Raw genomic sequence first — 16555 nt, forward strand, 5'->3', positions numbered from 1 at the left:
GGTAGGAGGAGAATGCCTTTCCCAGACACCTTAGCAACATGTGTTTGGCAGCAATAGTGATGACTGACACCCTAAAAGGGGAAAATGGGCTGCCAGCAGTTCGAATATCCCGCCGCCTCTCTTCTTCCTCTCTCTCTCCCTTCCTTCTTCTCCTTTGGCCAGGCTAACAGCTGGAGGGGGCAGCTATAATAACACCTTCTTCAGGATGGTGGATCTGACTTTGCAGCATCCCTCTGGCAGCCCCAGGAAGATTTCTGGCTGCGTCAGCCAAAATTCCTGCTGGGGACTGTGCTGCAATGCAGCACACCACACCCCCGCCAGCGCTGAGTCCCAGCCTGGACAGCCGGTGTTGCTCAGCTCCAGCCCCATAGTGCCACAGGCTTCTCTCCTCCTCCTCAGGTTGGCTGGTGGTGTCTCCTGCGGGCAGCTGGCATCCGCAGCGTGTGTCAGTGCAACTTGGCACACATTCAGTCTCACAACGCGCTGCCTGCAGAAAGCGCTGGCTTCCCGAAGGGATCGGCTGTGGTTTCATATTTCATTTCCCTAGCACGCTACACCCTAATTCCAGACGCTTTCTGGCTTTGCTGCTGCATGGACTCAGAGCCCAGGTCCTTTGCTGTACCCAGTGGAGGCAGACGGGGCTTCCCTCAGCTCCAGGGAGTGGACCATGAAGACGTCAGTTGTATTTTTGCTTTGCATCTCTGTTTTCCCAGGCTTTTCCCAGGGCAGAGTTGTTGGAGAGGATGAAACTGGTTTTGCTGAGTGTAACATGTTCTTCCCTGGACAAGTCCCACCCGAAGGATTTACGGAGCCGTTCCATGTGAAAATCTGTCAGCAGTACAACAAAGAGCCACGCTTTGCAACCCTCTACAGTACAAGGCACAAAATTCCTCTTTATTCAGCTTTTAAGTATTCAAAGCCAGCCCAAGACAAGGAGGAGAACTGGCTGGTTGAACCACAGGTAAGTCAGCTTTTCCTTCACGGTAAAGCAAATGTTCCTGGAGAACCTTTTCTTCTGGGATGAAGGTGGGGATAGGGTTTTGCAAAGGAGGTGGGAGGTCTGCTTGTTGAACTTCTTTCAATATTCATTTAACGCAAGCAGAACTTGTACTTGGAGTTGGGGAAACAAATAGTTCCTTGTCCCATGGGGTTTTTAATGAAAGCCGGGAGGAGAGAGGTTAAGTCTTCTTTGAGACCAGCTGATGGGTCTGTCCCACCTAGCCAGCTCCCACGGGCAGGGAGCACTGCTGGTGGGGAGCAGAGTTAAATATCGCAGTGCCAAGTTGAAGTTTGCTCTGTTGCCAGAGTGATCACAGTGTTGATAAGAGCTCTTTAGCTTCGCTGCACAGGGATAAAACATCCGTTTGCAGTTCACCAAGTTGATGCTGCAGCTTTTCGTCCTGTCCCTGTGTTGTAGGCTTTGGTAGGGAAATGAGTTGCCGTGTCCTGGAGTGTGCAGGATAAAATGAATTTCCCCAGACCCTCAGTGTCTTTTGTCTCCCCTAACACTTAGAATGTTTGAGCAAATCCTTCAGGTTGTTAAATATAAAGGAAATCCTTGGTGCCCTACGAGAACGTGTACATTGTACCTCTATTTTTTTTTTTGCCATGTTTCAGATTTTTCAGCAGTGATAATAGGGAGTTTTGTAGCATCAAGCTACTCTAATCTGTTGAGCTCAGGAGAGGTTGACAGCATATAAGGGTGCTTTGTCAGGTCACGAATGGCTACAGTATTCGAGCAGTGTGTTGGGACCAGGATCTGTGGGTGCTGGACACTGTCAAAGCTTATCCTTCTCCCAGGAGGACGGCTGCTGAGTGTATTTTCCTCGTGTAGGGTGATGAGATACTAAGCACAGGAGGCCATGGGGAGTGAATACAGGAGAGCCTACATCCCTTGCTTCACCTTAAGCTGTTTACCTGCTCTCTGGGCTGGGTTTGGAGGTGCAGGAGTTCCCAAGGGCCTTTTGATCTGCTCTCCTTCCACTTCACAGATGACTGTGGGTGGTGTCTGCTTGCCCTTTTAAAACAGAGGGAAGGTTTTTGCAGACTGTCATTATGGAGTTGAGGAAGGGTGATGAATTTTTAAAGCACAAAGAGGATCTAAGTGAACAGGGTCAGTTCCATGGATGCAGTGAGGCAAAGTGGCACCATCCTTTCCCATCTGCCTTGGCCAGTGACACCCTTTGTCACCTCTAGCCTTCATATCTCCTCCTGTTCCTCCTGGTCTGACTCGACAGATCTGCCCAGGCAGGCTCAAAAGTCAATCCTGCTATGGAGCAGCGGGCAGCCCCTCCGCAGCAGCAGCTTTGGTTCTCCTCCTCTCTCCAGCTTGTTTCCCTGCCCTCCTGACCTCTCACCTTGTCATTATTCCTGTCAGCATTTCAGAGCCCAAAACTTTGTGTCTCCTGCCACCAAATCCTACTGCAGCCTCAGAAATAATTGGCCACATGCTACCTTAAGTTTCCCTGGCTCCTCCAGAACATCCCCATGGGTTACTGTGGGTCCATTCTTAGTTTACACTAATGGGTCCCTTTCCCATTGCTGAAATGCAGGTGCCTTGGAGGTGGGAGGGAGCAGCTCTGCAATTCACTGGAGAAACCTCAACCTGAGAAAGAAACCTTCTAGAAAAAAAAAAATGGCAAAAGGATCTGTAAGGAGAAAAAATCAGGACTACAAAAAAGTCCAATAAATCAAGAAATAAGCACATACATCCCACTCAGACGTTGCCATGTCAGGTCTGGGAGGAGAAAGCGGGGAAGAGATTTCTCAGTCATTATATGTGTTCCTATCAAGGCTATGTCAGGTGGTTAGGAGAGGACTGGAGGCTGCTGAAGAGAAGCTTTAGCAACACCTGCTCTGCAGCTAAGCCCCATGAGGTTGTGTTACCTATTTTCTGGGTAATTTCCTTGCTGAGACAGGGACAGCTGAGTGTGAGCAGAATCAGCTGCACAATGACACATGCTTACACCTATGTGTGTACACATGGAGATGCAGAAGCAGAGCAAGCAGAAGGAAAATACTATAAAATCACCCTCAGCACCCTGGTGACAGCCTCAGGATTGTCACATGCTTTTTTTTGGGGGGGGTAATGATGTAAGCAGTGAGGGCATCATCTCACTCCCTGCATGCCTTCCTCCTCAGGAATGTCTGCCTGAGAAACAAATGCCAAATGTAGCACAGAGGCAGTAACTGGGTGAGAAGTGTGAGGAATGTCAGTGCCACCCACTGCTCATTGGCAGCTGGAAACAGTGAATTAATTTAACAATTAGCAAAAAATTAGAGAGCAGGAAAGGCAGGCTAATAGGCAGGGTACTGATGGGACTCACCCAGGCTTAGGTCTGAAAACCTGCTCTGCCACAGATTTCGTTGGGGTTGAGAGCAAGTCACATAGGTGGCTTTTCATCTCATATTATTTTAGTTGTTGGAAAACATATGGTTTTGACTTTTTCTGTAGTTTAGAGAGAGGTGGAGACATCTGGAGTTGCTTTTTCTGTCCTAGTGTATGAGAGGCTGGATGAATCACCTTGTGTTTGTATTTGGTTGATGACTACCACCAGCCAGACGACCAAGGTGGGGTTTGCATCACCCAGCAGTAGTGTAGCTAGCTCTGAGCTGCTCTTGCCATCTCACTTGGTAGATAAGATATAACAGGTACATCTGATGTGGATGCCCTGCAACAGAAACCTTGGCATAAGATGCATTGTGTCTCCTCCCTGAGAAACAAGTCCCACACTAAGGTTGCATGAAATATTTCCACTGCAATCAAAAGCATACGCATGCCTGAGGCAACAGTGAGGGAAGTGGAAAGCTGAAGTTCATCTGGGATCCTAAGTACTAGGGTGGGGAAGGTGGGAGGTGACAATGTCCTGCCTTGTTAGATGGCCAAGCTTGATGGAAGCTGGTTGCTCTACTAGCTGCATGTTGCCATACTTCTATCCTGCTCTGCCTCTGCCCTTTCTGTGATGAAACCCCCGCTTGATGAAACACACCAGTATTGCTAGGTCCTCACATCCATCCAGGTGTTCAGAGGTATAATTTGGTTTTTAAATCCCTATCCTGGGAATGAGGTGTTTACCTGCCTGCTTGGATCTTGCCCTTAGCTATTCCAGGTTATTTGGAGAGGCGGCTTCATGGCTGACTCTGTGAATGCAGATATGCTTGGTGGTGACAGGAACCAAAAGCTTTTTGAAGTGGTGAGAGATGCTCTGCTAGTGCAGATTAGATGCAGTGCTGGAGGCAGCTTGCCTTTGGGGCTGACCTGGAGGAGGCATGAAGGCCTCAATTACGCATGAGCTATTACGAACCATAATATCATTTATTATAAGCATAACTCAGTGATGTCAGAGCCTTACACGTGAACAGTGCATGGCCACATTTTTATCATATTCTTTTATAATTACACCTGAACAATCCCATTGGTATGTGCAAAAGCCTGCAGCTGAACAGGTAACCAGAGATTTTCTTGATAGGCACCTCAAGGTTTGCACGCATCCACTCATAAGCAGAGAAAATCAAGTTTATACTATCAGCTTCAAGTAGACTGAAAGTTTCTGCCAGGAGGCAGAGCTGACCCATCTCAGGACTACATGTCCTTGTGGTGCAGCACTTCAGACCCCCTCTGCCATTTTGCTTCATTTGTCAAGAAGGCAGTAGGGTCATGAAGCAGGAAAGGGGCTGCAGAGCTGTCGTGGGAGTGAGAAGGGCTGAGTGCCTCTGCAAGGGTGTCAGGCTCAAAGGGGCCACAGCATGGAGGGCAGTTCCCAGGCACAGCCACGCACCTGTGACCTCTCCCCCATTACCTGTACTGTGTGATTAAATGCACCAAACGCATCCCTTGTCCCGTGGCACGACACCATCATCACATCGGAACAGGGAGAATGGGTTGGGGGTGCAGGAAGGGTTTGGTGATGTTGTGGAATGTTACGTGCTCCTCGAATCCTGTGTTCAGTTCTGGGTCCCTCACCACAAGAAGGATGTTGAGGCTCTGGAGCGAGTCCAGAGAAGAGCAACGAAGCTGGTGAGGGGGCTGGAGAACAGGCCTTATGAGGAGCGGCTGAGAGAGCTGGGGTTGTTTAGCCTGGAGAAGAGGAGGCTGAGGGGAGACCTCATTGCTCTCTATAACTACCTGAAAGGAGGTTGTGGAGAGGAGGGTGCTGGCCTCTTCTCCCAAGTGACGGGACAGGACAAGAGGCAATGGCCTCAAGCTCCGCCAGGGGAGGTTTAGGCTAGACGTCCAAAAAAAATTTTTCATGGAAAGGGTCATTTGGCACTGGAACAGGCTGCCCAGGGAGGGGGTTGAGTCACCTTCCCTGGAGATGTTTAAGGGACGGGTAGACGAGGTGCTGAGGGGCATGGGTTAGTGTTTGATAGGAATGGTTGGACTCGATGATCCGGTGGGTCTTTTCCAACCTGATGATCTGTGATTCTGTGATGTCTGGCCTCATCAGCCAGCTACAACCTGCGACTTTGGGGTCTCTGAGCAAGAGAAGTAGAAGAAGGAAGAAGAAGCGCAGAGTCTTTTTTTTTAACTGGTGTATTTAGAAAAAAGCTGCTATTCATGCATCAGCACGTGGGACTTGCTGTGATCTTTCCAGTCCTGAAGCAGTAAGTTTCAGATGCATCACAATGAAGTGCAAGAAACCTCCTAGCAGGAGATAAGGGTAATGCAGCCCTCTGCAATGCCCGCTGCTGGCACCGGGACCAGCCTTGGTGCAGAGCGAGCTGTGAGCCTGCACTGCAGAGTCTTGGCTGATGCAGGAGGCAGCCAGAGCTCAGTGCTGCTGGGAGGGTGATGGTGGCTGCTGACAGCTGCTGCCACTGGCCCTTTCACCCTGGCTCTCAGCACAGGCTGGCACAGAGCTGCAAGGAGGTGATGCAGCACTGGGGGGACGAAAAATCTGGGGAAGGTTGCAGGGATGCAGTTGGCCATCTGTTCAAGTGCATGGCAGGATGGCCAAGGGACAAGGAAGGACGATTAGGGAGTGATTCAAGGTAGAAAATCAATTGCCTGCCATAGATTTTTCCGAAGTACGTATTATATAGTGCAGTAAACAATCTACAAGCCAGGAGCAAAGACAGCACATTTAATTGGGCCAGCAGAGTTTCAGAGGGCTGTGGCCTCTGAAACAGAGACTACAGGAGGTTGTGACTGCAAGAGATCGTCTACTACCCCTGAGCTTCTGCCAACACGCTCAGTCTCTAATCTAGAGAACAAAATAACAGTCTATCTGGCACATCCCCCTGGAGTGGCTGCCGGCAGCGTCCGTAGAAGTGGCTAAGGAGCAGACAGAGCTGCAGCCACCTGAGAAAGACCTGAGCACACCCTGGTGTTTAGTGTTTCTGCTCATTACCTTCCCCCTGCCAGCTCTGGGAGCGATGGCTGCTGCAGCAATTGCTGCCTCTGGCTCTGCAGCACAGGAATGGCAGGTACGAGCAGGCAGCACAGATTCCATCGAGGACTCGTGGTGATGGTATCCTCACCCATGCATTGCCAGGAGCTGTATGATCAGACTGTTAATGATACAAGGTTCAGAATACTAATACCAAGCCCCAAGAGAGCCCTAGGAGCTCATTACCACATCTGTGTTCAAGGAAGGGAACTTCAAGTCTCTTGCCTTGATGCCTGGCTTCTAACACAATCAGTGGTAAGAGGTAAATGCCTTCTCTAGGTGTCCTGTATACCAGTTTTTTTTTTCTTGGCTTGGATTTGATAGTTAGAGGAACTGAATTAAGGTGCTACGGCAGGTGTTTAAATGAACTGGATACACCATCACTGAACGAGGTGAGGATATGGCCCTAAATCAAGGCATCCATTAGTCTTAAAAACATCTTCTAGAAAAAAACAAGTTAGAGGCCTGGTGCAGGGTAGCTGTTGAGATTCTGGAAGCTGTGTTGTGCTGCAGACCAGACTGGAGAACTGCACGCATCCCTTGCAGCCCAAAGTGATGTGTTTGACAGGGGAGCTAAGTTGAGCATACGCTGCTGTGAAGCGCTGCAAGGAAACCAGAAGGGAGTGCAGGATGGGATCAAGGCAGTGTAGTAGCAGTTGTAATGGAAAATATAATTCAAGACCCGTTTTGCACGTTACTTTCTAGAAAGGCAGATTGCATCCAGTAACTCTCCTCTCTGCTATTTCAGATAGACGATCCAGAAAATGACCTGCACGAGATGGTGCATGAAGCTGATATTGTTGGCACTGTGGCCAACCTTGGTGCAAATCAAGCCCTGACCTCAGACTATGTAGGCTCCGGTTACGAGAGGGTGCTCCTCAATCCCAGCTTGCTCAATGAGGAGGATTTCCAGATGGCTACTTACACGCTCACAAACGCCGTCCCTCTGAGCCCATCTCTGAGCAAAAGCTGGCACACAGACATCAGGAGGGTAGTGGAACAAGCTCTGGTCCCTCACTGCTCCAAGAAGGATCATCTGTATCTCCTTGCAGGTGCAATTCCTTCCAGCGTCCGAGTTAAAGGCAAGGTGTCAGTGCCAGAGACCCTCTGGCTGGCAGCCTGTTGTGATGCTCCAGAGAGATGGTCCCTAGGACTGGTGAAAAAAATGAATGATGAAAACAGCTTGGAGGACCTCACTGTGGGAGAGCTGGAGAAGCAGCTTCTTGCAGGAGTTCACTTGTTCAAGGGCAACTGCAGGGAAGACAACCAAAAGCGGGAGAAAACAGAAGAAATACTGCAAGCTGTCAGTCAGATCCTCTCTGGGGAGCAAGTAGCAAGTGACAACCAGGAGGGCAAAGATAGCGGCTTTGTGAGAAAAGTGGCTGGCATCATTGCTACCCCTTTCATAAAACTTCTGGAACTCCTCATCTATGTGTTTGTGGAGCTGGTGAAACTTGTGTTTTATTTTCTGTGGCTTGTTGTCAAGCGGATTTGCGGTACAGTTCTGGATGGAGTCTACAGCTTGTGTAACGGGGTAGTGTCCTACCTTAAAGCCATCAGCATGGTGCTCATCAGCATCCCCTATGACCTGGGGAGGGTCATCATCAACATCTTCATGGGCTTCCTGCAAATTGTTCAAGACGTGTTCACCCTTACTTACAGGATCCTGCTCATCCCTGTGGGCTTTGTCCTTCACCTTGCTGCTTTTCCTTACCATTCCATCTGTGCCATTCCCTCTGTCCTCAAAGACATGGCCTCTGGGATCGGAGGCACCTTCTCGCTGGTCATTGACGCCACAGCCACCCTTCTACATGGCTTTTATTACCTGGCTGGTCACATAGTCAAACGGTTTATCCCTAAAGGCTCCTCTGATGACTGATAAGGATGGAAATCAAGGCTGCAAAGACACAGAGTGAAGGAGGAGTTGGGCAACGCTTTACGATATGTGGCCAAATGCTGTCAATTTTGTTCTGGTATTTATTGTAATGACATTTATAATACTGAACTGAGTGGGGAGTAACAGGGGGGTCTGAGGTAACGTCACTGGGGGATGCCACCATTGTAACTCAAGTTCTGTCTGTTTTAAAGTGTTTGGGTTTTAACGGTGCAGGCCACAAAGTTTCTGTGATTTGCAGATGTCAAGATGCTTCCTCTGGGAGACACGTGCTAAATGTGGTACAGGATTATTTCTTTCCAGCTAAGATAACACTGAGATCCATGCACTGGCAGTGAGAAGCCCATCCCTTACGGGGAGAAGGTGGTGGTTGGGGAAGGGTTTTAGTTACAGAGGGTTTTCTGGGAGAGTTGAGATGTGACACCTGGAGAAGGGAGAGGGAGGTGAGGGTGGAAGGGTTTGGGACTGGGATATTAAGGGAAGTGGGGAGGGAACGGGGGTGAGGTCCTGCTGTTGGTTTCACTGCTTACTGCACTGGGGTCCCACTGGTGGAGACCAGGCAGCGATGTGACCAGGTGTAGCTCATGGTCTCCAGGCCTGTCCAAGCAGCTGAAATCCTGTGGATCTTGCTGTGAGAAAAGACCACCGCCCATTCTTTCACAAGGTGGGAAAACGTTTCTCCTTAGCCATACTGAGCTCACCTTCTCCAATGCTTCCTATTCTCTGGTGACCACTGAATATGTAAGCCCTGAAGCTTCAAGACGTGGCATTCCATGAAGGTGTAATCCCCTGAAAGTCTAAGCCCTGAAGCTCTTGTGCTTGCTCTGAAACCCATCAGAGCTCCAGGACTAACACCTTTGGCTTTGAATCAGCTGCCACCTGCCCAGCTCCCTTGAGAACTAACAGCTCCCCAAGCATGGAGCAGTATTTACATGCCTGAGGTCTCTGCTAGCTGATGCCTAGGCCGGGGATGGGTAACACTGCAGCCACTTGTCCTTCTGAAGCTTGTTTTGAAAGCCCACCTCGCTGGGGAAAAATGATCCTTCTGGATTTCCTTCTAGGGTAAAAGAAAAGCAGCTCTGCTCTTCCCACCTGGTCTGGGTCTGTGGCAGGGATGTCCTCGCAGGGAGGGGACATGGGAGAGGAGATGTGTGGGGAGCACAGAGGAGAATTTGTTTGTTGTTGTGGAAAACCGCAGAAAGGAGAAAGCAGTTGCATTGCATCTATCTCCCGTGTGGGTTATGGACTGTCAAGTGGGAGAAGAGGTGGGAAGGGGATCTGGGCTGTTGTGCTTGTTCTGCTGTGTAGATACTCACTTGGTAAACCCACACGCTATCAGACATTCCTGTGAGAGGGAACCCATCCCCTCTTCTGCATGGCTTGTTCTCTCTGCTGGCTGTTCTTCACCCCTTTTCCCTTGCTGGCGTGAGCCAGGACCTCCTAACATCTGGAGGTTTGCAGGGGAGGACCATGGGTGCAGAGACACCCGCTGCTGCCAGAGGAGGACACAGAGGCACTGCCCTTCCTCGGGGTTTGGCTCAGCGGGGGGACTCAGAGAAAGGGTGACGGGCTTTGCTGCAGCTCTGCCTGCAGGAGGGAGGCTCTCGATCTCAGCAGCATTTGCTCTGGCTGGACTCCCAGAGGCATATGGGAGTCTTACGTGCACGGATCCTTCTCCCCCACTTCTGTCCCTCCCTCCAGCACTGCTTTGGCTGTGGGCCCCTGATCCACTGTAGGATTTCATAAGAAATCCTGGGGTATCGAGCTGGTGCTGCTGTCCCTGTGGGGGACTCAGTGCTGCTGTGCTGCTGGCGGCCAGTCCTGGATTGAAGAAAACCCATTTACTCAATGCAGCAGCTTTGTCTCTGCCTCATGCTGCCTGTGATGGGGCTGAGCTGGGCTGGATTCAGGGGTGTAAAGGAGGTTTGGCTGGTTCGTGCTGGTGACAGGGGTTTTTCCCTTATCTCAGGGGCTGCATTCAATGCAAAGACCTGTGTGTGTGCACATCCCAAACCAGCATATCCTGACCAGTGAAACCCCATTCAGCAACAATGCTCATGGCACCACTGTGGATGCCAAGAGTGAGGATGAAGTGGACAAGTGGTGGGCTGAGCAGGGACAGAGGACAACTCCTTGTCTCTCCATGAGCCACACCTGGTTTGTGGAGAAATCAGTCAGCAGCACTGGCTTTGTTCAAAAGGAAAAACAGCTTTTATGAGCTTTTATGAGTCTAACTGGGTGAAGTCAACACCTTTTCCGTGGAACTGTTGGTATGGGGATTTCGGGTCAAGGGGCAAGGTCCAGGGTTGCGGCTCCTAGGAGGCAGACAGCAGCCCAGAGATGCTCTCCAAACTAAACTTTAGAATCATAGAATCACTAGGTTGGAAAGGACCCACTGGATCATCGAGTCCAACCATTCCTATCAAATACTAAACCATGCCCCTCAGCGGCTCATCCACCTGTCTTTTAAACACCTCTAGGGATGGAGACTCAACCACCTCCCTGGGCAGCCTGTTCCAGTGCCCAATGACCCTTTCTGTGAAATATTTTTTCCTGATGTCAAGCCTGAGCCTTCCCTGGTGGACCTTGAGGCCCTCTTTGCATCTTTTCCTAATGAAACATGCCTCTCCTGCCGTGGAGCCAGATATGGAGCTGGCCTCCCACTCCTTCATGGTTTCCACCCCCAGCGTCAATGCTCCTGTCAGGATATGTGCCTGCCATCTAGGAGAGCAGCCAGCTCGGGTCCCAGGAGTTGCTAGGGTGTAGTGACAGGGGCATCAGTGTCCCAGCAGCCTCTGAAGGCACGTGTGGTGGCAGCAGCTTGCAAGTGCAGCCCAAGCACTGGAAGAAAGCAGCTGCCTCCCCACAGCCGATTGTCTTATGCCTTCTCTGTGACCTTCTGTGTGCCCAGGGAGGTGGCTGAGTCACCTTCCCTGGAGGTGTTTAAGGGACAGGTGAATGAGGTGCTGTGGGGCATGGTTTAGTGTTTGATAGGAATGGTTGGACTCGATGATCTGACGGGTCTTTTCCAACCTGGTGATTCTATGATTCTCTCTGACCTGTCAGCCATGCAGCCACTACTGATGCACTTCTTGTGGGTCCTGCACCCAGATCCGCTTCCTCGCACCTTAACACAGCAGCTCCCACATCCTGGCTCCACCAGCATCTCCAATGGACCCCCCGGTCCCAGTGGTGCGGGAGCTTGTGCTGAGAGACACCTTGGGAAGTCTGTGTTGCCACATATCCATCACCGTTCCTCTCCAGCCTGGCGCAGGGCAGCAGGTCTCCACGCTGCAGCCGTGACTTCTGACCACAAATGGACAGTCCTTGAAACCTGCAGGGCTGCAGTACTGCAGGATTTGGGCTGATGTGGGACACTTATTAAAAATTGTCTTAACGTGCTCAGATTTCCAATGCTAAAAACCGCAACCAGCATGGAGCATTTTTCTTCCGTGCTGCTTGTCTGAGCAGGTAATGGGAAACCTGCCTCAAACACTGAGCAATTATCACAGAACAAGTAACATCCTGCCACAAACTAACGATTGTTTGAGATTATTCTTCTCTGGGCATGATTTATGGCTTGTGAGCTTAACTCTACCCTTGGAAATGTATGGCTTCAACAAAATAAAAATTACTTTTCCAAAGAAGGGCTGATATCACCTTTCTGTCAGAGCTGCAAATGAGATAATGGAATCTGGGGTGCCCTGACTAATCAAGAAAGCACCAGCAGCACAGTTGTTCTTTGTTACGGCTTGACATCTGATATTAATGGCCCTTTTGTGCTTTTAAAACACCTTTCCTCTTTCAAAGCACATTAAGAGTCAATTCATTAAGCTCCAGCATATGTAGGTAAAAGCTAGGGGGTTGCAGGCAGTGAATTTAGCTCTATTTTTACACAAAGAGAGGGAGGGGAGATGTTTTGTCTTTCTGAGATGCAGTTACACCTGGGGTGCAGCACAGTGGCTGATTTGCATACAGAAAAATCACATCATAGCAGGATGATTCTTTGCAGCTAATGGAGAGCAACTCCCTCTTGTGTGATGCTGTTCTCTTGACTGGTTTTATGGCATCTTTAGCAGGAAAACAAGCTCTCCCTAAATGAGTCTTTTTCCTCCACTGACAGTATAGAAGTCCTGAGATAAGTAAACCAGATGTCGGCACCTAAGTTTTGCAAGTACCTCTCTTGGGCAAATGAAATTCTCCAGCAGCGTCTGCATTCCTCTCAGGTCTACAGGAACTGGTGAGGCACTGGAACAGGTTGCCCAGAGAAGTTGTGGATGCCCGGAGGTGTTTAAGACTAGGTTGGATGGGGCTTTGAGCAACCTGATCTAGTGGAAGACATGCCTTCCTCCTCGAGATCACCCAGTGCTTTGACACAGGGGTCTCTGTGCACCTTGAGATGATCCTTGTCTCTCTTGCATCCACCCTGGGGCTGGGGGACTCAGCAGCCCTGGCAGCACGGCCCCTCAGTCACAGCGCTGGGCTCAGGTCCTCTGGGTCACACCTCTGCTGCCATTGCATGTTTCAGAGCTCCTCACTTCTGTATGAAGCTCCATCACTGGCTTGGTGACTCCTTCCAGCCAGGGGGCTGCTCCAATTCATCAGGGAACTGAGCCCTGCTTGTTCACAGGTTCTCTCTTCAGTCTAGTCAGTGCCAGAAAATGGAAAAGGTATTGGAAAATAAATACCAGCATAACCAGTTTGGCCGGGAAGGATTGCCCAGGAGCAAGAAGCAATGAGGTGTGTCTGGGGTGTGCGATGGTGAGGTTATGATCCCACCAGGGCAGCACAGGATGGTTTCTCTGCTGCACAGCCTCCCAGGCTGCTGGATTTACTTCGATTTGGGAACGGATCTCACACTGAGTCACATCTGCCACTGATTTCCACAGAACTGGTGTTTCCAGCCAAGCAGAAAGGCCTACAGACTTCACAGCAGTGTTAGAGTTACAGCTGGTTGGAAAATCTCCAAGGAAATATATTCTATCAGAATGGGGTGATTTACCAAATGGGGTGATTTGCCATTTTTAGTGGAAAAGATTTCTCAAGTCTAGGCTGGGACAAGGAACAGAAGCACCCAAGAGCACTCCAAGGTCCTGCTCTCGCCTCAACCCAGACCTGGCAACTCAATGTGGCTCTTTCCACCTCAAAAGAGTGCCCTTCTGGCCATGGCTCATCTTAGCTTATGTCTTATTTTCTCCCATTTGCAAGGACAAAACCATTTTCCTGGGAGGTAGAAGCCATTTTCCACTGACCCAGCATCAAAGTTGCCTGCAAAGCTGAAGCAGTGGCTTCAAATTCCTCTAGCCTATTTAGAGAGTGAACAGTAATGTCTGAGAAGGTCTCCGCTTTGTTCTGACAGCTACAAGCTTCTGAGATGAGTGGAGCAACTACAGACAGATGGTGCAATGGGCTCAGGGAGACATCACTACCTGGGTTTAGGCCACTCAAGCACAGGCATTTAAAATCTCTTCTCTGCAGGCCCTAGATTCCCTCCCTTCAGTATAAATACCTCACTTGGCTTTCCCTGGGGCACTTCAGTTGGATGCCTAAGTGGTGATGACTAGAGTCCTGGGGTCAGAGAGGCGTCAATGACCTCTGAGGTTCATCATCCTACCAGTGAAAAGCTGAGGAAAAAGGGTGATGGCTCAGATGACGGATGTCGTCCAGGGCTATGTAATAGGCACTCAGTCTCCAGTGACGAAGGATAGATTTGTCCATCCTTTACTGCCACATATCACTCCCCAGGCCCAGTTGAGGAGGTTAGATTGAGTGGGGTGTATCTGGGAAGCAGGTACCTGTCCTTTATTTCTCTCAGGGCTGTATTCGAAGTCTCACTCCTTCTCTGTCATCCCTTCCAAGCTGTGAGGAGATGCAGGTGCTTAGCACCATGCACAGTCCCACAACGTGCCCTGCTAGCAGCACTGCTGAGCTCCCAGGGACACAGCTGAGGTTCTGGACCCCTGGGGCGATGGGGATTTGCACTTAATCTGCTAATTAGAGCTGGTAGGGGGGCATGCAGCTGAGCCTCTGCTGTTCCTGTTTTCTGCAAAAATGCCATTTTTCTTGCTTTGTTTTTCTTTTTTCAGTAGGAAAATTGAAAGAAATAACCCCCTGGAGTTAGTTTAAATCTAATAAAAAATGTTTCCAGGTGATCTTTTCAGTATCACTGTGCTGTACTGTAGACGTGAGCTGGAGTTTAATCTTACATGAGCTGAACGTTGCAACCTAATGTGGAGGGTGGAGGCAGATCAGATTCCCCCAGGACAGGATTCAGGACAGCTGACACCCTCTGGTGGAGAATCTCTCTCTCTCCACTGGTTGCAGAGGAAGCCAAGAGAGATCAGCTATGTAATTTAGCAAGATAAATTAAGTCTGTATTCAGAAAGCATCATCTCCCCAGCCCAGGTTTTCTCCTCCTGGAACTTTCAGTGCATCACAAGAGGCATCAGGCCATGAGGACATAGGAGAAGTGATCTGGGCTGAAGTTAAACCTCCTGTAGGGAACTCATTCACAGAATCATAGAATCATTAGATTGGAAAAGACCTTTGAGATCATCAGCTCCAACCGTACCTGTCCAATAAATCATGTCCCCAAGCATCTCACCTACCCACCTTTTAAACACCTCCTGGGATGGTGACTCAACCACCTCCCTGGGCAGCTTCTGCTAGTGCTTGATAACCCCTTCTGTGAAGAAATTTTTCCTAATATCGAATCTAAACTTCCACTGATTCAGCTTGAGGCCACTCCCCCTTGTCCTGTCCCCTGTCACTTGGAAGAAGAGGCCAGCTCCCACCTCTCTGCAACCTCCTTTTAGGTAGTTATAGACAGCAATAAGGTCTCCCCTCAGCCTCCTCTTCTCCAGACTAAACAACCCCAGTTCCCTCAGTTGCTCCTTGTAAGACTTGTTCTCCAGCCCCTTCACCAGCTTCATCGCTTTTCTCTGGACTCACTCCAGGATCTCAATGTCTTTCTTATAGTGAGGAGCCCAAAACTGAACCCAGTATTCTAGCGGCGGCCTCACCAGTGCAAGTCAACACTGAATGTCGCAGGTCACGACTGCGAGAACACTCAGATTTGGGTGGAAATCACACTTTTCTTGTATTTTCTGTATCCCTTTTTTTGGCAACTTTTCATTCCCTGGACATGTCAATATTGCAAATACCAGCCCCTGGCAGGAGGAGGGGGGCTTTTCTTCTCCAAAAGCACTTCCCTGCAGGTTCAAGTTTTGCTTCAAGGGCCTGAAGAAAGCCCGAGGACCAAAAGCAGGAGGAGGATGCAGGCAGGTTTTAATTAAGCAGGAAATGGCCTATAACTTGGGCTAATTTAGTTGAAATCAAGACACATGCTGTTGAGTGCACTTCAGCATCAGTTCTTGCGAATGCTTAGTAGAGAGGACCTACTACTTGTAGGGTACGGGGGGTTCTGGGCTGGTCAGCGTTTCTTCCCAATTTCCTGGCACAAGGAGCCTGAGGCAATGCTGGGAGGAGGCCAAGGAGACCCCAATACAAGCTGAACTCAGTCCCTATGGGTGTGTGTTGGCTTCTGCCATGAGCGGGCACCTGCAGCCGAGCTGCAGCACCCGAGAAGGATGGTCAAGGCGAAGGTCTGTGGAATCAGCAGCACTTTGGCTTTGGCTTTCCTGGGGCTGCCTGGCTGGAGAGGTGAGGACGGGGTGCAGAGAAAGCCCATGAAGGTCTGGGCTGCCCTGTGCCCATGCTGGGTCCCCTCTTCTGAGCGCTCACACACTGTAAGAAGGTGCATGGACCAAATCGGGTTTCACTTGAGGAGCCACCTTCCTTCTCTGCTGCTTGCCCATTCTGTGGGACCTTTAGGAAGTAAAACAGGAGCTCCAAAGTTCCATGGCTCTGAAGAATATTACAAGGCTTTTTAAATCTTTTTTCATGATGGTGCTAACAATACAGTCACCCTCCCTTCATTCCAGAGCTGCACCAACACACAGAAGTGCCACAGTGCCCGTAAGAGGGTGGGAAGCTCTGCCTGGACCCAAGATGATAGATGTTTTCAGCATTTTTAAACTCTCCTTGCAAGTAAATAAATAAGCCCTTTCTATATAGAATCATAAAATGGTTTGGGTTGGAAGGGACCTTAAAGATCACCCAGTTTCAACCCCCTGCCATGGGCAGGGACACCTCCCGCTACACCAGGCTGCTCAAAGCCTCACCCAACCTGGCCTTGAACACCTTCAGGGATGGGGCAGCCACAGCTTCCCTGGACAACCTGCTCCACTGCCTCACCACTCTCATCCTGAAG

General features: G+C 49.9%; 1 protein-coding gene across 1 annotated transcript; it reads left to right on the forward strand.

The window, feature by feature from the left end:
* Nucleotides 1-327: 327 nt before the first annotated feature.
* ENDOD1 (endonuclease domain containing 1) lies at nucleotides 328-8617 on the forward strand. Its single transcript, XM_069883416.1, has 2 exons — nucleotides 328-961; nucleotides 7138-8617. Exons 1-2 carry the CDS (start codon nucleotides 668-670, stop codon nucleotides 8266-8268), a joined length of 1425 nt encoding a protein of 474 aa, XP_069739517.1. The 5' UTR covers nucleotides 328-667; the 3' UTR covers nucleotides 8269-8617.
* The last annotated feature ends 7938 nt before the right edge of the window (nucleotides 8618-16555 follow it).

Source organism: Phaenicophaeus curvirostris, chromosome 1 (genome assembly GCF_032191515.1).
Source record: "Phaenicophaeus curvirostris isolate KB17595 chromosome 1, BPBGC_Pcur_1.0, whole genome shotgun sequence".
Lineage (NCBI taxonomy): Eukaryota > Metazoa > Chordata > Aves > Cuculiformes > Cuculidae > Phaenicophaeus > Phaenicophaeus curvirostris.

Excerpts from the sequence above, each read along its gene's own strand:
- ENDOD1 (XM_069883416.1), top strand. The coding sequence starts at position 668 with ATGAAGACGTCAGTTGTATTTTTGCTTTGCATCTCTGTTTTCCCAGGC. Across the intron at positions 962-7,137 it reads ACTGGCTGGTTGAACCACAG|ATAGACGATCCAGAAAATGA; the intron begins GTAAGTCAGCTT and ends CTGCTATTTCAG.